Raw genomic sequence first — 20,319 nt, 5'->3', positions numbered from 1 at the left:
CTGCAAGTTGGAGACTGGGATGCAAAAGTTAAATTATGTGTGAAGTTATCAAGTTAATAAATTTGGATCTGTGATTTAAACATGTTTATCTCTCTATTTCTGTCTTTTTCACTATTGCAAGTGTCTTTATTCTAATGCTGGATTTTATTATACATTATGCATTAACTCATCTAATAGCACATAAGATTTTTCTAAAAATACTGTTCCAGGGAATAAATATAATTTTTATATAGCAAAATATAAATATCCTAATAATGAAGTAATATAAAACAAAAGTAAATTCATGATATACATTTAAAAGAATATTCACCAGAAGTATATTCATGGAAATGGTAGGTTGAATTTTAAAAACAAGCTCCAAATGGCTGGCAGCCATGACTCATATCAGCCTGATTTGTTTTTCTCTAGAGATGAATAAAGTCCATAATTATAACTTGAAACTGGCAAAGCATAATACTTCTACACAATGGCAAAAGCAAAGATCTCCACTAATCACAAGCAAATGTACAGAAAACTGTAAGTCCTATATTCCTTTTGTCTTCTCAGTACACTGAACTGAATCTTGGACACTGTGTGATTAAATCTATGGCAATCATTCAGTTAATTTTACCTTCATGAGGAAAACAGAAATGACATTAACTCTAGTGTAATATTGGAATATATGACAAAATTATGGTGCTAAAAACTATTGAGTCTAGGATCTTTTCAGGCCCTGAAAAAATGATGAGATTATTTATCATCATGATGACAGTTGAGACTAAGGGATCATTGAGAAACTGGCTTTAAGGAAGACTAAATAGAAATGAAAAACAGGAGAGAAAAGAAATTTTAAAAAAATACTCCATAGTTAAGTTCTTTAACAATATAGAAGTAATGATTTGATTATTATTTACAGAAATGTTTCTGAGCATAATAAAGAAGTTATGCTCTCCAATGTCTTTGTTGAGCCAGAACATTATTGATAAGAGAACTTGAAATAGCTTATACAAAAAGGAAAACAACAGGCCACCCTCACCTCTAAATTTTGATTAACAACTAAAAAATGAATTATTAACAAATAGCATCACTTCACAAGAGTTAATTTAAGGAATGCAAATGTGCCCTATGCAATAATTTCTCTTTGGACTGAAATTTTCAAACATTTCAAAAATTTAAAACACACATGCCCTTAACTCATCAATTACTGTTGTGGGAATTTCTCCCAGAGAAGGATTGAAGAATATGCACAGGGTATATGAAATGCAGCATTATTTCTAATAGCAAAAACTAAGAAACAGTTTAAATGTCCATTTGAAACAACTGGAAAGTCTGTCAATAATTAGATTCTATCCAGATGTCAATGAAATACAATGCAGTTATTTATAAAAATTTGGCATCATTATAAGCCATGATATGGAATAATCATCAGAATAACCTCTTAAGTGAAAAGAAAATGAACAGAATATTTGATATAGCTTCTTAAATATGTGTTTTAAAAACGTGGTTGAAGGGAATGGTCTTTTATTTATTTACAGTTGAGATGTAATAATTTCCCATATTTATGGGATACAGAGTGATATTTACACACAAGTATTTAGTGTGTGATGATCAAATCAGAGTAATCGCTTCAAACATTTATCATTTCTTTCTGTTGGGAACATTCAAAACCTTTTCTTCTAGCTATTTGAAAATATGCAGTAAATTATTGTTAACTATAGTCTCCCTACAGTGCTAGAGAACACTCGAAATTATTACTCTTCTCTAGCTGTAATTTTTTATCTATTAGCCAGTCTCTCCAGATCCTCCCTGACCCTCATTTCCCAGCCTCTAAATAACCACAATTCTACTCACTACTTCTATAAGCTAATTTTTTTTAGTTCCCACATATTATTGAGAACATGAGGTATTTATCTTTCTGTGCCTGACTTATTTCACTTAACATGATGTCCTGCAGGCTCATCCATGTTTGAGAGAATGATAGGATTTCATTATTTTGTATGGCTGAATAGTATTAAATTGTGTATATATACCACATTTTCTCTATCCATTCATCTATTGAGGGACACTTAGGTTGATTCCATATCTTGGCTATTGTGAATAGTGTCACAATAAACATGGGATGCAGATATCTCTCCAATATATTAATTTCCTTTTCTTCACATAAATACTCAGTAGTGGTAATTCTATTTTTAGTTTATTGAGGAAATTCCATTGTGTTTTCCACAATTATTGCCCTAATTTACATCCCTTCAACAATGTACCAACATTCTGCTTTCCCTGCATCCTCAGTAGCATTCTTTTTTTCTTTCCTATCTTTTTGATAATAGCCATTCTAACTGCTGTCTCACTGTGGTTTTGATTTGCATTTCTCTGATGATTAGAGATGTTGAGCATTTTTTCATGTACTTATTTGCTAATTTTATGTCTGTTTTTGAGAAATATCTATTTTAATCATATTTTTATTTTTTTTTGCTGTTGAATTGAGTTCCTTGTATATTCTGGATATTAGTCCCTTGTCATATCAATAGTTTGCAAACATTTTCTCCCATTCTACAGGTTGTCACTTCACTCTGCCAATTGTTTCCTTTTAAGTGCATACACTTTTCAGTTTGACAGAGCCCCATTTGTCTATTTTTGCTTCTGTTGCCTATGCTTTTCAAGTCTTACGCATAAAGTCTTTGCCTAAACACATGTCCTGCACTGTTTCCCCTATGATTTCTTCTAATGGTTTTATACTTTCAGGTCTTACATTTAAGTCTTTAATCCATTTTGAGTTACTTTTGCATATGGTGAGAGATAGAGGTCTAGATTCATTCTTCTGCATATACTTATTCTCTTTTCCCAGCACCATTTATTGAAGAGGCTGCAGTTTTCCTAATGTATGTTCTTCATGCTTTTGTTGAAAATGAGTTGGCTGTAAATGCATGGATTTACTTCTGGGTTCTCTATTCTGTTCTATCGGTCTGTTTATACCAGTACCATTCTATTTTGGTAGTTCATGCCTGTAATCCTAGCATTTTGGGAGACTGAAGCATGAGCATTGCTTGAGACCAGGAGTTCAAGACCAGCCTGAGCAAGAGTGAGTGCCCATCTCTACAAAAATATAAAAAAATTAGCTTAGTGTGGTGACGCACACATGTAGTCCCAGCACCTAGGAAGGTTGAGGCAGGAGGATCACTCCGAGCCCAGGAGTTTGAGGTTATAGTGTGCTATGATGACGCCACTGCACTCTAGCACAGGTGACAGAGAGAGAGACCCTGTCTGAAGAAAAAAACAAAAAAATTGAGGATTGTTTTTTTCAATTTCTGTGAAGAATGTTATTGGAATTTTGATACGGATTGCATTGAATTTGTAGATTGCTTTGGGTAGTATGGTTATTTTAATAATTGATTCTTCTATTTCATGAACATGAATGAGATGAATTTCCATTTTTTTGTGTCATCTTCAACTTCATTCATCAGTGTTTTATAGTTTTCATTGTACAGATTTTTTACTTCGGTGGTTAAATTTATTCCTGGGTATTTTAGTTTTGTAGGTATTACAAATATAACTGTTTTCTTGAGTTCTTTTTCAGCTGGTTTATTGGTATATGGGAATCCTACTGATTTTTGTATGCTGATTTTGTATCCTGCAACTTTATTGAATTTGTCTGTCAGTTCTAAGAGTCTTTTCCTAGAGTCTTTAGGTTTCTCTAGATATAAGATCATGTCATCAGCAAAGAGGAATAATTTGACTTCCCTTGTCAATTGGATGCCCTTTACTTCTTCCTCTTGCCTGATTGCTCTGGCTAGGACTCCAGTGCTATGTTGAGTAGGAGTGATAAAAATGGTCATACTTATCTTGTTCCAGTTCTTAGAGGAAAAGTTTTAGCTTTTCCCTGTTCAGGATAATGCTAGCTGTGGGTTAATCATATATGGCCTTTGTTGTTTTTAGGTGCATTTTTTTGTACACCTACTTTGTTGAGTTTTTATTATAAAAAGATGTTTAACTTTATCAAGTATTTTATAGGCATCTATTGAGAAGTTCATATTGTTTTTATGCTTGATTCCATTGATGTGATATGTCACATTTATTCCTTTGCATTTCTCAAACTGTCCTTACCTGCCTGGTATGACTCTCATTTGATTATAAAGTATTATGTTATTTATTTCCTGTTTGATTCAGTTTCCTAGTATTTTGTTGAAGATTTTTGTGTGTATGTTCGTCGGGGATATTGGCCTGTAATTGTCTTGTTTTTTCCCTCCTTGCCTGGTTTTGGTATTAGGGTAATGCTGGCCTCATACAATGAATGAATAAGTATTCCCTCCACTTTATTTTTTTGACTAGTTTGTATAGAGCTAGTATTAGTTCTTCTTTAAATGTTTGCTACAATTCAGCAGTGAATCCATCATTAATGAGAGTCTTTTTATTACTGCTTCATTCTTGTTCTTTCTGTGCAGGTTTTCCATTTTTTTTCATGGTTCAATCTTGGTAGGTTGTATGTATCCAGGAATTTATCTCTTTCTTCCAGATGTTCCAGTTTGTTGGAATATATTTGTTTATGATAGTCTCTAATGATCCTCTGTATTTCTATTATACAAGTTTTCCATTCTCCTTTTTGTAATTTTATTTGTGTCTTCTCTTTTTTATTATTTAGTCTAGAAGGACTTGTCAATTTTGTTTCTTTAAAAAACACTTTTCATTGATCTTTTTTAGTTTCAATTTTATTTATTTCTGCTCTGATCCTTATTATTTCTTTTTTCTACTAATTTTGGTGTTGGTTTGTTCATACTTTTCCTAATTCCTTTAGTGCATCATTCAATTGATTATTTCTGTTTTGTTTTGTTTTTACATAGGTATTTATTGCTACAAACTTCCCTCTGTATACTGCTTTTGCTGTATCTCTTAGGTTTTGGTACGCTGTGTTTCTATTTTAATTTGTTTCAAGAAAAGTTTTTATTTTCTTAACTTTTTCATTGACCCATTGTTTAGGGCATATTGTTTGATTTCCGTGTATTTATACAATTTTCAAAGTTCCTTTTGTTATTAATTTCTAGTTTTATTCCATTGTGATCAGAAAAGAGGCTTGATATAATATCAAGTTTTAGGAGTTTATTGAGACTTGTCATCAAATGTATGATCTCTCCCAGAGATTGTTCCATATGCTGATGAGAACAATGTGTGTTCTGCAGCAGCTGGATGAAATGTTTTGTACATGTCAGTTAGGTTTATTTGGTCTAGACTGTAGTTTAACTACTATGTTTCTTTGCTGATTTTCTGCCTAGATGATCTGTCCATTGCTGAAAGGGAGAGGATGCTGTCCTTTACCCTTTTGTATTACAATCTAACTCTCCCTTGAGATCTATTAATATATGCTTAATATATTTGTGTGCTCTGTTGTTGGCTGCACATATAGTTCTAATTGTTATATCCTATTGCTGAATTGACCTCTTAGCATTGTATAATAATCTTCCTTGTCTCTTTTACAGTTTTTTACTTAAAGTATGTTTTAACTGATATAAGTATAGCTACTCCTGCTCTTTTTGTTTTCCATTTACGTAGAATACATTCTTCCAGCCCTTCACTTTCAGTCTCTGTATATTTTTTAGGTGAAGTCAACTTATTGTAGGCAGCATATACTTTAGTCTTGATTTTTTTTAAATTAATTCAGTCACTCTATGTCTTTTCAGTGGACCATTTTGTCAATTTGCATTCAATGTTATTGATAGGTAAGGATTTATTATTGCTATTGTGTTATTTGTTTTCTAGCAACTCTCTTCCTTTTTTTCCTTTCTTACTGTCTTCCTTTATAGTTATTTTCTCTGGTAGTATGTTTTAATTCTTTGATTTTTATTTTTTGCGTATCTATTATATGCTTTTGTTTTGGTTACCATAGGCTTACAAAAACATCTTGTAGCTATAACAATCATTTTAAACTGATGTTAATTTAACTTTGATCACAAAGAATAGAAACCAACAAATAAAAAACTAAAAATCCTATAGTTCAACTTCATCTCACCTCACATTTTGACTTTTTTGATCTAGATTTACATCTTTTTATATTGCCTATATCTTCATAAGTTGTAGTTATTAATATTTTGATAGATTTATCTTTTAGTCTTCATACTAAAGATATGAGTAGTTTACACATCACAATTATAGTATTAGAGTATTCTGAATTTGTCTGTGTATACTTTTAGCAGGAGGTTTTATACCTTCAAATGTTTTTTTATTGCATGTTAATGTCCTTGTCTTTCTAACTGAAGAATTCCATTTAGTGTATCTTGTAAGACAAATCTGTTGGTGATGAGTTCTCTCAGCTTTTGTCTTGGAAAATCTTTTTCTTTACATCATGCTGAAGGATGGTTTTGCTAGGTATAATATCTCAGGGGTTTTTTTTTCATTTAGCACTTTGAATATGTGCCACTTCCTCCTACCCTGTAAGGTTTCTAAGACATCTGCTAATAGGTATTTCAAAGTTCCTTTATATGTTATTTACTTCTTCTCTCCTGCTTCTTTTAGAATCTTCTCTTTGTCCTTGACCTCTGAGAATTTGAATATTATATGATATAGAATATTCTTATTTGGGTCAAATCTGCTTGGTAATGTTTAATTTTACTCTATTAGGTACACCCTCTCTCAGACCAGCACCACACTGGGGCTTGCCCACTGACCATGGTTATTATGTCCTGTGACCATTGAAATTTACTTGAGGTCTGAGGCTATTTTACTCAGCCAGTGGGAAAATGAGCTAGGACTCCCACTCAGGTGCCTTGTGACTGGCCAGTGGAGTCCTCGCTGGCCCAGGGTTGGTCTAAATGTTCCTCCATGGGCACCAGTCTGTAATCAAGGGCTACAAGGACACTATCTTGTGCTATGTTCCAATGTGGCAGGAACAGCACTAAGTTACAATGCAAAGTCCAATGCTAACTTTCATTTCCTTCCCCCTAGAAAGCAGTTTTTCCCTATGCACTGTACTACCTGAGGTTGGGGAAGAGATGGTTTAGGCAATGTGAGACTTACCTTTTTAACCTCTTTAATGTGTTTTCTTTTTTTTCCCTTGTCATTATGCCAAAATGAGGTACTGTGATAGCTCACCTGATGTCTTTAGCTCTTTTGAATGTGCTTTCTTGCATGGATAGTTATTCAGTTTGATATCTCTGTGAGAGGACAATTGTTGAAGAGTTCTATTTGGTCATCTTGCTCTCTTGTCTTTTTCTTAATTACTTACTGGTTGTTTTGTATGCCTTTTGTGTCTTTCTCCTCTCTTAATTTTTATCTTTGTGGTTTGATAGTTTTCTGAAGTGAAAATGTTTGATTCCTTTCTATTTCTCCTGTGTGTGTGCTTTACCAATGATTTATACTTTTGTGTGTTTACATGATGGTAGATACTGGCCTTTTGCTTCCAGATACAGGAGTCCTTTAAGCATTTCTTGTAAGACCAATCTAATGAAGATAAATTTTCTCAATTTTTGCTTTTCTGGGAAAAAATTTATTTCTCCTTCAATACTAAAGGCCAGCTTTGCTAGGTATAGTATTTTTTGTTTAGAGAAGTTTTTCCAACACTTTGAATATATTATTCCATTCTCTCCTGGCCTGCTGCTGGACAGAGTGGTGTTGCTGGTGACAGTAGCAGTGAAGCCCCAGCAGGTGGCTTTCAGCCTCTGAGGAGCACACATGAATTGGCTCCCTTCATTCTGGAGGCAGTGCCCCTGCTGGACTGGATCACCTGTTCCCTGGGTTTAGGGCTCCGAGTGAGCTTGATGCCAGGGTCATGGCCACATCATTGGGTTCAATTGATGTCGCTATGCTGCAGTCCTCTTGGTGGAAGTGGTGAGATGTCACCTGGGTCACAGGGATGTGAAGATACAGGAGTTATTGAGCCTTGGGTATGTGAAGATATAGGAGCTATTTTGCCCTAGGGAAAGTCATACTTTGGTGGTGACTACACTTCCAAAATGGTACAGTGCTTCCCTAGCCTGGATCTTGGTGAAGGAGGAGGATGAAGACTAAATTTCCACTCTGGAATAATGCAATTGCACGGACTCCACAATGTTCTCTATACTGGACTCAGGGCCTGTGAGGGCTGGTGGAGCTCTCTTGTAGCCAAGACTGAAGGTATTTATGATAGGGATGTGGGCTGTAATGGATCTCCTGCTTACCATGTTCCCACAGTGGGCAGTCTCTCTTGGCTCCAAGCTGATCCATGTCAGCTGCTTCGCTTCCCTTTCTATCCTGCCACCCCAAGTTTCTGCGCCTCAGAGAGTCTTTTTCTTTTTCATGCTGAATTCCAGTGTTCTCCCTTAGACACTCCACTCAATATGTAGTTACATATTTGTTGTTTTGGTCCTTCTTTGTGGAGGTGAGTACTAGGTGCCTCTAGTCAGCCATCTTATGATACTCTCTTTTTTCTCTATATTTATTATTGTATCTTCATAGAAAATAATAAATGATAAGCAAAACTTATTCTGGGGGGTTATTGGTGAACTTATAGAGAAGTATAGGAGGGAATTAAAGTACATTTTTGTACTTTAAATTTTTACTATTTACAGTGTACTTATGTTATCTGTTCTGGGGAAAAAAATAAAGCAGAAAAAGGACTGATACTACCCCCTCAATAAAAAAAATAATGTTTATTTTAAGTACAAAGATGTCTAAACCATTTATGATTATTTTTCTGATATTCCACTTTCTCTTTTTTTCTTTGACAGCATCTCCATATTTTCTCTGCCGTTCCATTGCTATAGCTCTGGGAATCCATTTCATTATTATGGTAACAATATTGAGTGCCATATTCATAAATTGTGAGTGTTAACAGAAGTAAATTGCAGCATTGTTGATATAAGAATTCCAATGTTTTACTTTCATTAGTATTCAGGAACACAGAAAAATAAACTAGTACTATTGTGTCCTTATTATGTTTTTGCTTTTAGTCTAGAAATTTGTAAACCATATTTTGCTTAGACTGTAAGTTACTATCAACACAAATCTTTTTAATAATTATGATTATTTTAATAGCATTATTCAACCAAGAAGTTCCAATATCCTTGAAAGGTAAGTGAATTTTTTAAATATTTTAAAGCACAAATTATGTATACATACACACACATGCACACCAGAGTATAATATCTATATATAAGTATTATATATAGTGTGTATATATATATCTTATATAAGTATAATATCTATCTAATGGTGTTTTAAAAGTAGAAAAGAAATGATTAAATCTAGCCCATAATGCACTCTAGCTTTTGTTTTTCTCTTAACAATGAGAGAGTATTTGTAAAAAGTAGAAAATATTTAGGTTTGGCATCTCTTTTTCTATGAATGTATGAAGATATGTCTTTGGGTACGACCATATGGCTTAATGACCTGAAATTTCAGAGTTTCAATGACAAAAGCTTTTAATTTGTCTAGACAAAATCTGCTGTAATATTTAGACATGTGAAGAATTCATAATATATCCTCCCTTTCTAGAAAATTACTGTGGCCCATGTCCTAAAAACTGGGTATGTTATAGAAATAACTGCTACCAATTTTTTAATGAGAGCAAAAACTGGTATGAGAGCCAAGCTTCTTGCATATCTCAAAATTCCAGCCTTCTGAAGATATACAGCAGAGTGGACCAGGTTGAGTATTTGTTTTAATTCTATGTTCTATATTTTGTTCTAATACATGAGGCAGCTCACTGGAGTATGAACATGGAACATACGAGAAGTACTAAGACTTAAATATTCTAATATCCACCCAAAATCTTCCCTCATTAAAAATAAATAAGCACAGAATTTGCAGGTATTATGTGTGTTGCTTAGATGGGAATTATGCTAGTTATGGAAGAAAATTCATTTTTTTCCAAATGTAGGAAAAATTATTAAATGGTTATGGCCTTGTATTTACTAAAATTATGATCAGTGGTTTCATTTGTAGTGTATTATTTATTCAAACAGGATTTCCTTAAATTGGTGAAGTCATATCATTGGATGGGACTAGTACAAATGTCAACAAATGGATCCTGGCAGTGGGAAGATGGCACCATTCTCTCACCTAACCAGTAAGTCTGTGGCTCAATAGGTCTCTGATTTTGTATTTTTTCCTGAGCTACCCCTATGATCACTCTGATCTCTTATTTCACACCATCCCAGGGCATTCTCACATTCTAAAAGATTTAGCAAAAAGTGCTTAGGCCCAAAATTTAAGAGAGTATTGTGTTGGTTGCAGAGCATCCAGGACAAATAATAACTAGTTACATATTTTGTAAATTATATGCTAAATACTGTGGAAGGTATATCTACTATCACATTCATTTTACAGATAAGAAGACTGAAGCAGAGAGTTTAAATATCACATGTACTCTTTTTGAATTTATTACCAGATTTGTTGAGCTATAACTGACATACAATAAACTACACATATACAAAGTATAAAATTTTGTAAGATTTGACAAATATATGCACTCATGAAATAATTAATAACATCAAAATAATTAACATGTTAATTACCTGGAAAACTTTCTGTTTGTACTTTTGTGATCCCTCCTCTGTGCCTCTCTCTAGTTACCTCTGTCTGTTCCCAGGCGACTAATCTGTTTTCTGTCACTTTAGATGAGTTTGCAATTCATAGAATTTAATATAAATGCAGTCTTATGGTATGTATCATTTTTAATGTCTGCTTTTTTCACTTAGCAAAATTATTCTGAGATTCAGCTATCTCGTTACATGAATAAATAGTTAAATTATTTTTATTTCTGAGAAGTACTCCATTATGGATGTAGCACAATTTATTTATCCTTTTATTTGTTGTTGTATATTTAGACAGTTCCCAGTTGTTACAAATAAAGCTACTTGTAGAAAAATGTAAGCTGTTAAAAAATAGAAAGAAAGCTTCTTCCTGTGAATATCTGTGTACAAGACTTTGTATGAACAAAGATGTTCCTTTCTCTTACTTGAATATCTAGAAGCAGAATGGCTGAATCATATGATAGGTATATGTTTAACTTTTTAAAAAGTGCCAAACTGTTATATAAAGTGGTTGTGAAATTTCACAATTTTTACATTCCCTCTAGCAGTATATAAAAGAAAATCTGAGAGGGCAGATACCCCACATTCCAGTCAGCACTTGTTTTGATTAGCCTCTTAAATTTTAGAGATACTAATAATTGTGTATTGGTATATCACTATGGTTTAAACTTGCATTTCCTTAATGACTAATGATGTTGAGTATGATTTTTTGTGCTTATTTGCCATTTGTTTAAAATTTTTCTATTTCACCAGTTTCTGCTTTGATCCTTGTTATTTACTATTTTTCACTCTAGGTTAAATTTTCTTTTTCTAGTTTCTTATGGTGAAAGCTGAGATACTGATTTGAAACCTTTCTTCTTTTCTAATAAAAGTTTTTATGCTATTAATATGTGAGATGATTTGGCCACACCCCCACATATTTAGAAATACTTTTTCATTTCTATTCAGTTAAAAATAGTTTATATTTTCCCTTTGCAGTCTTCTATAATTCATTGATCATTTACAACTGTGTTATTTAGTTTCCAACATTTGTGAATTGTCAGGACATCTTCTTGTTATTGCTTCCTAATTTTGGTCCATTTTGATTAGATAATATATTTTATATAATCATCCCTTAAATTTATTGAGATTGGTTTTATGGACTAGATGATACTCTATAGTCTATCTTTGGAAATGTTTTATGTGCATTTGAACAAAATGTCTATCCTCTATTTTTGAGTAGAATGTTCTATAAGTATCAATTAAATGAAGTTGGTAGAGAGTGTTGCTTAAGTCTTCTATACTCTTTCTGATTTTCTGTCCATCTGTATGTTTTTGACATAAGTATCAATTATTGGAAGTGAAGTATTGAAATCTCTGACTATAATTATGGATATATGTATTTCTCATTGCAGTTCAAACAATTTTTTTGCCTGATGTATTTCAAAACTCTGTTTTTAGATGCATAAATGTTTAGTATTGTCTTAATGAATTTATGACTTTATCATAAATTAATGAATTTATGACATTATTATATAATGAGCTTTTTAGCTAATGATATTTTGGCTTTGAAATTCTACTTTGTCTAATATAAACATAGCCACTTCGATTTCCTTTTGTTTAGTGTTCATGTGGTATATGTTTTCAACCTATATGTGCCTTTATATGAAAACTGAGTCTTTTATAGACAGACTACAATTAACTCTTACTTTTTCATCTAATCTGACAATTGCTTTCTAAATTGGGGTGTTTAAACCATATAAATTCAATGTGATTTTTATATCATTAGGTTTAAGTCATCTTGTTATTTGGTTTTTACTTGTTCCATTTGATATGTATTTGTTTTCCCTTTTCCAGTTTCTTAGAAATACTTTAATCTATGTTAACATTTGTCTCTTTTCATAGTGTATTAGGTATTTCTATTTGCTTTGTGATTTTAGAGTTTGTTCTGGAGTTTATTGCATACATCTTTAACTTATCAATTGATATTTTTACTTCATGTACAGCATAAGATTTTGGCAGTGTTACCCTTCCATCTCACCTTTCCCAAACTTAGTGCTATTTTAGTCATACGTTTTACCTTTACAAATACTATAAATCTCACATTGTATTATTAATTTATTTAAACAGTTATATTTTAAGTTATTTAACTAATAAAAATTACACAAATTATATATTTATTTATGTAGTCACCATTTCTGGTGCACTTTACCCTTTTTAGATCATTTTTCCATCTGGTATTATATTCCTTCTACTTTCAGGACTTCTTTTAACATTACTTGTAGTCTGCTTCTGCTGATCATTAATTATTTCACCTTTTATTCTGAAAAAGTCTATTTCACCTTAATTCTTGAAAAATATCTTTGTTCTTTATAGACTTCTGGGTTAAGAAGGGTTGTTTTTTGTTTGCTTCAATAGTTAAATAAGTTTCTCCTCACTTCTGTTATTTTTCTAATAAAACTGCTGTCATCTTTTTTCTACTGTATGTAACATCTCTTTTTTTCTTGGATTGCTTAATTGCTTTTCTTTGTCACTGGATTTGAGAAATCTGTTTGCAATATGCCTTGTTTTAGTTTTCCTCATATTTCTGTTGTTGAGATTCTTGAATCTATGGGTTTAGCATTTTCACTAAAATATTTTCCCTCCCCTATTTCTCTGTGTTCTTCAGGTGCTCTGATTATAGTTACATTGTGACAAAGTTCACTGATGCTCTGTTCATTTTTTCTTTTGTCTTTGTGTTTCATTTTGGATGGTTGTTTATCATTGTAAAAGTTCACTAATTTTTCCTTCTGCAACGTCTACTTTTTCATTAATCCTATCAATGTGTATCTTATCTCAGACACTGAAGTTTTCATATCCAGAAGTTTGATTTCATTGATATTTTCTATATCTTCCATGTGTTTTCTTAAATTTTTGAACATATGAAACACAGTAATAATAGCTATTATAATCTCCTTGTCTGATCACTCTAATATCTGTTTGTTCTAGATCTATTTTGATCGAATGACCTTCCTCCTAATCTTGGGGATATTATAGTTTTTTTGTTTGCCAGATTTTTTTTATTGAATTCCATACACTGTGAATTTTATCTTTTTTGATGTTGCATATTTTTTATTCCTAAAATAATCTGTGAGTTTTTTTCTAGGATACCTTATCTGTGTCTTTAGCAAGTAACTTTACTTATATGTTTAGGTCTTGCTTTTAAGTATTATTAGTCAAGACATTCTACCTAGAGCTAATTATTCCCCAATACTGAGTCAAGAGATAATCTATGTAATCTATATAAATCAGGTTGTTTACCCAACTCCTTTTGAAATACAAAGTTTTACAATATGGCTGGTAGAAACATGCATGGTTCTCAACCCTATGTAAGCAATAGGTACTGTTTCCTCTTAACTGCTTTACACAGTTCTTTCTCCATTCTTGGGTGGTTTTTCTACATACATGCATTAGCCAGTTCTCTGCTGAATACTCAAGGGGGGCTTTCTGTATGTCTTTGGACTTCTTTATTTGCTCAACTTTGTCATCTCAATTTCTGTGACCTGTGAACTCTAGCTGTCTTGGTCTTTCTGGACTCCCAGTTACCCCATGTATAAAGTTTTCGTCACCGAATCTTTTAACCACTCGATCGCGGTTAAACTCTGCACACCAGGACTAAATGAAATGACAAAATCTTAGCATTCATTGAGCTTATGCATATAGCTTTAATCCTTCAGGTGAAAGCTAGAGTAGCTCTCAAGACAGGTCATTTCTGTCATTTGAAAGATCTGCCTGTCATTACACTGTTCAATAATTTCTCCATTCAGGCACAAAATCAGAAATAAAACCTAAGTTTTTGGTCACTATTGCTTTTCTTTTCCTTCATTCTCCTATCACAAATGTTGCAGAAGTTCTCTAGACTGTAAATATTGTGGTTCTTTGAATCTCCAATTCTCCAGTTAGTAACAATAGCAATGTTAACATTAGGTTAATTAAGTGCTTCCTCTCTGTCAGAGAGTTTTAAGCAATGTATGTATGTGTGTGTGTGTGTGTGTATATATATATATATATATATGTCTTCTAATTAAGTACTCTTAACAACCCTATGTAACAGGTTTTATTTTTAACCTAATATACTGGTAAGGAACAGAATTTTAGAGTATATAATAACTCATCTACTAGTAATTGTTGCAGTAAGGATTCAAATATATGTATTTCTGACTCTAGAGCCAGAATTAGCATTAAATGACTTAAAAAGGTACTATTTTCACTGATTTAAAAATATTTTAATTTACTTTGCTATATTAATGGTTACTTGGCAATGATCAATGCACCATCTTGTACTGCTATGTGTTCTTTTCAATATTCCCCTTCTGTCCATTGTAACAGAAAGTACTTACCTTCCTATCTTATTATATATTTGTAATTTGGAAGCTCAATAAACCTTAGAATTGATCTAGGATGGCCTATTTCTGTATGACTTGAGAGTTTATTTTTAACAAAAAAAAATTATTTGCTGGAAATACTAATAAGATTTTGTATCCTATCATCTCAATATTTTCAAATCTGCAAGTACAAAACTTCCTTTCAGAAACAAAACAACTAGCATACTAAATTTCTGTTTATGCATGTAGTAAATATTTGTTTAGTGCTACCCAATTTCTAGGAACTATGCGGAGGTAACTACAGAGATGAGTAGAACATAACTCCTTCAAGAGGTTGACACTCTAATCAAAGATATAGTTATACACAAATACGTATAATCCAAGTGTACTCAGTATTCTGGCAGAGGTGTGGTGAAAGTGGCATCAAAAAATAGACATAAATATTGAAATAACAAATAAAGAAAGTGAAATTAGAAAGCATAAGACTCTATTGTGGTTAGATTGAGACCCAGTAAGATCAGTTATCAAAAATATCTTAATTTTTTTCTCCTTATAATGGCCAGTTGTTTCTATATAAACAGAGTTCATTCTCTTTGTCCTTTTAAATACAGGTAAAATCAGGCAACAGTCTTTTTATTTTTCGTCAATTTCAGATTGATATGACATTGTCACTCTTTCCTCAGTTTTTTATTTCCCTCCTGTTAGGAAAGAAAAAAAAAAAAGACACTATTCTTATATTACTCATATAATCCTTTCTATATCCCAGAGTAAAATACATACATATATATATATGCATGAAATGCCTAAACACACACACACACACATGCTAGTGTATATTTGTTTACATGAGGATTTTGCAATTTATTTTCATTTCCTCACAAAATAAAATTGCATATATCTTAATTAAATTGTTTATTTTTGCACAAAACACAGTGTCTGTTGCATTTTAAATAGAATTCTGAATTTGTTTCTACCTAAATATTTGTTTCTATTTTTTTGTTTGTTTGTTTGTTTGTTTGTTTGTTTTTGAGACAGAGTGTCGCTTTGTTGCCCTGGCTAGAGTGAGTGCCGTGACGTCAGCCTAGCTCACAGCAACCTCAAACTCCTGGGCTCAAGCAATCCTACTGCCTCAGCCTCCCGAGTAGCTGGGACTACAGGCATGCGCCACCATACCCGGCTAATTTTTTGTATATATATTTTAGTTGGCCAGATAATTTCTTTCTATTTTTAGTAGAGACGGGGTCTCGCTCTTGCTCAGGCTGGTCTCGAACTCCTGACCTCGAGCGATCCACCCGCCTTGGCCTCCCAGAGTGCTAGGATTACAGGCGTGAGCCACCGCGCCCGGCCATACCTAAATATTTGTTTCTTTTTTTTTTTTTGAGACAGAATCTCACTCTGTTGCCCAGGCTACAGTGAGTGCCGTGGCGTCAGCCTAGCTCACAGCAACCTCAAACTCCTGAGCTCAAGCGATCCTCCTGTCTCAGCCTCCCGAGTAGCTGGGACTACAGGCATGTGCCACCATGCCCGGCTAATTTTTTCTATATATATTTTTAGCTGTCCATATAATTTCTTTCTATTTTTAGTAGAGGTGGGGTCTCGCTCTTGCTCAGGCTGGTCTCGAACTCCTGAGCTCAAACGATCCGCCCACCTCGGCCTCCCAGAGTGCTAGGATTACAGGCGTGAGCCACCGCGCCCGGCCTAAATATTTGTTTCTAAATAAACATTTTAAAGCTTTTAACTCAAGTACTTATATGAAGAGAGATTTTAGACTTCCGAATTGACTAATTTCCAATGTATGGAAAAAAACAATGGCACATTATTTACAAGAGAATGTAATTTTTACTTTTATTATTCTGAATTGGCTAGATTTTGCACATCTGTTAACTAGAAGGGCCAGATACGGTCCTAAAATCTCCTGAAATTATATTAAATTCTTATATTTGAAGTCTAATAAACATTTCATTTTTATATTACTGCATTAAAAAAGTTATAAATATAATTTGTAATTTTTCTCTCATCTAGACTAACAGTGATTGAAATGCAGAAAGGAAGCTGTGTGGTCTATGGCTCAAGCTTTAAAGGCTATACAGAAAACTGTTCCACTCCATACATGTACATTTGTATGCGGAGGATTGTGTAAGGACTTAGTCAACCATCTCAACAAAAGCCAGAAAAATAGAAAGGACTATTTCAGCAGAAGCACTGCTGCCTGGAACTTAAGAAAATAGAAAAAGCAAGACAACATGAAAAAAGACGATCAGATTTCTTAGAACCTACAAGACCAAACCATAGAGCAATTCAGCTGTGAACATTCTCCAAAACAAGGAAGAAGGACCCTGAAGGCAATTCAGAGATGGTCAAGGCTGCCACTCTTACCACAGGCCCAGAGTGCATGGGCTGGGGGAGGGGGCTAGTCTTGATTCAAAGGGTGAGACCAACACTCTTGGGAGCAGTGAGGGAGGGATGGCTCGGCAGAGTTCTGGGGGCACAACCACCTCCACAGAAAATTGCTGCATGAGCAGGGTCACAGCAGAGAGCCACACAGGGTGGGCAGTGTCTTGCGCAGCTGTGGGAGTGGTGTTGCCACCCCAGTGAGTCCAGAAAATAGAAGCTCCACCCAACTGGGTCAAAAAGGCAGAACTGCTGCCCCAGTGGGTTTGGAGAGCAGAGTATGAAACAAATGAGAATTATTCTGAACCCTTAAGATCTCCTGGAGTTTGTCTTGCTAGGTCTTGAATTTTCTTGGGACCATTCGCCCATCCTTCTTCCCTATTCTCCCTTTTGCCACGGAAATGTCTATTCTATGGCTGTTTCACCATTGTATTTTGGAAGTATATGACATGTTAGGTTTCACATAGTCATTAAAATAGGTTTTACAGAAAAGTATTTAAAGATATGTAAAGGTATACATACAACATATATGAAGCAGCATGAAATAATGCTCAATATTCATGCATCCATTAATCTAACCAAAGAAGATTATCAGATATACAATATATAATTTAGTATAAGGAGAGGAGGAGGAAGAGAATGAGGAAAAAAAGAAATGTTTAATTTCTAAATAACAGAAAAGTTAATTAAATTCATATAATGAAATATTATGTGGCCAGTTTAATTACATCTTAGGAAGTCTTTTAATAATGTGAAAAATTGACCTAATATGAGTGACAGTAGTAAGCAGAATGCAAAATTAATACCTATATTAACTTTCCAAAAATCTAAACATATAAATACTTATGCAAGCTACATGAATATTTTCATTTTATAGCATATGAAAATAAGAGTAAACCTGCATTTTGCTAAGTGAAAATATAAGAAAATTTAAGTAATATATAACACATTATTTTAATATTTTCTGTGTATGTACTTATATAATTATATATAAATATGATTTGAAAGAAATATGTCCAAGTGTTACTTATGTTATTTTTGGTGATATAAATAATGTTAAATATGTCCAATTTCCTTGTTTGATTGTAGGTCGGATATTGCATATTTGATGACCTAATAACAATGTTAAACATCTGAGATTAAGTTAATGGAGAGAGAGAGAGGGAGAGGCCTGTACTGGTGATGGGTGGGATATTTGCAATACTTCGTAAAACAGCCAGCCCACCCCAGTTCTAGGTCTACTGCTCAGCTCTGGCCAGGGCAAATTCTGTGTGGGACCGCAGCCTGGGAGGTGGCCTCGGTAGGAGAGGGGACCAAGGAGCACAGCCTGCCACCCTGTGGCAAGGGGGAAGGGCAGGGAGGGAGCACCTGTTGCCTGACTGCCCCCACCCCTACCCCCAGGCATGCACGCAACAGGGTGGGGAGTGGCCAGGGTGCCCACAGCAGTTGGGGCGATCCGCATGGGCAGAATTCCTATTTGGCTTAAACTGAGTTTCCCTTAATCTGATTTCCTCTTAACAATGATGAATCCTGAGAAAATGTCTGCCTTTGGTGTTTTCCTAGAACCTGAGCAGGTACTTAAGATGTATTAGGGACATCCTGAAAATTAATGTATTCTTTAAAATTTCTTCTCACTTATTTGCATGCCGCCTGCACTGTGAGGTGGGCAGGGGAGGGAGAGACTGGAACTCTTCAGTCACATGCCCACTAAATTGTAACTTGGAACTAGGAATGGTCTCAACTTCCAGGACCAGGCAGAAAACTCAATTTGGCCAGGGGTCACTCCGTAACCAGAGGAAGACAATTTATGTATAGTTAGTATCCTTTTTGTAAAAAGGAAGGACATTAAAAAGAGCATTGCCCAAAAGTTACAAAAGCCTGCAGGTAGCAAGAAGCCCGCAGGAGAGAAATTGTTTTTTTAAGTCCAGGACTCAGATGGTGAAGGAGGGGGCTGGAGCCCCCTGCCTCCAAGTGTCCCCACAGGAGCCCTGGGAAACATTGAGAGTGAGGATTCGATGGTGCCAAACCACGTGGATAGAAGCAGTCCAGGGGCCTCCTTCCACTGGCTGCAGCCCTCCAGCCCCGACCCAGCACTGGCTGCCCTGTGGTCGCTCGGGGCCCCTGGCAGAGAGCAGTGCGGGAGGGGCCAGGCAGCAGTGAGGCAGCTGTAGACAAGCTGTGGCTGAGGAACTTGAATGGTACTTAGTAACATTTAAATGACAGGATCCTGGGACTGAAGGGCTTTACAGGGCTGTTGGACTGTGTTAGAAGTTTTAAAAAGGGTGCAGTGGCTCACGCCTGTAATCCTAGCACTCTGGGAGGCCGAGGCGGGTGGATCGCTCAAGGTCAGGAGTTCGAGACCAGCCTGAGCAAGAGCGAGACCCCGTCTCTACTAAAAATAGAAAGAAATTATCTGGCCAACTAAAATATATGTAGAAAAAATTAGCCGGGCCTGGTGGCACATGCCTGTAGTCCCAGCTACTCGGGAGGCTGAGGCAGTAGGATCGCTTAAGCCCAGGAGTTTGAGGTTGCTGTGAGCTAGGCTGACACCACGGCACTCACTCTAGCCAGGGCAACAAAGTGACACTGTCTAAAAATAAAAATAAAAGGGCTCTCTTGGCCTATTTGATGAGAGCTTAGCAGGGGACTTGCAAAGCCTGCAATCGGACAGATGTGTAAACTTGTTTTAGCTTATCCGAGGTTCCCAGGAATGGCGTCTGGATCCCAGACTTCGGGCTGACGGTAAAGCCCTTGTATGGAGGAAAACAGAGAATGAGCCTTAAGAGTCCTATTATAGATGCTGAGAGGCATCCCATGGCCAGTGACACATCACAGCCACCAGGTATTGTGAGAGGATGGCCTCTCTGCCTCCTGACAGTAATAGCTACATACCGATTGACTGTCTCTGTTCTCAATCCTGTCACCCTTTTGCCTTTACGGCATGACTGTTTAGAGGTTCTGGAGACTCTATTCTAGCAGGATGGATCTGTCAGATCAGCCGATGCCAGAGCAAGGTTGGGATCTTTTTCACTGATGGAACAATTTTATGGACAAGGGACTGGATGTGCAATGATCACAGCAGTGTCACTGCCACCTGGGACTTCAGCCCA

General features: G+C 35.0%; 1 protein-coding gene across 1 annotated transcript; it reads left to right on the top strand.

The window, feature by feature from the left end:
• Positions 1 to 410: 410 nt before the first annotated feature.
• Positions 411 to 16,958, top strand: KLRK1 (killer cell lectin like receptor K1). The gene is made up of 6 exons (XM_069490433.1): positions 411 to 516; positions 8,670 to 8,762; positions 8,977 to 9,012; positions 9,436 to 9,587; positions 9,906 to 10,009; positions 16,841 to 16,958. The coding sequence occupies exons 1-6, from the start codon at positions 411 to 413 to the stop codon at positions 16,956 to 16,958; spliced, it is 609 nt and encodes a 202-aa protein (XP_069346534.1).
• The last annotated feature ends 3,361 nt before the right edge of the window (positions 16,959 to 20,319 follow it).

Source organism: Eulemur rufifrons, chromosome 16, assembly GCF_041146395.1.
Source record: "Eulemur rufifrons isolate Redbay chromosome 16, OSU_ERuf_1, whole genome shotgun sequence".
In the NCBI taxonomy this organism is placed as follows: Eukaryota; Metazoa; Chordata; class Mammalia; order Primates; family Lemuridae; genus Eulemur; species Eulemur rufifrons.
This window is presented reverse-complemented; position numbering and strand designations above follow the sequence as displayed.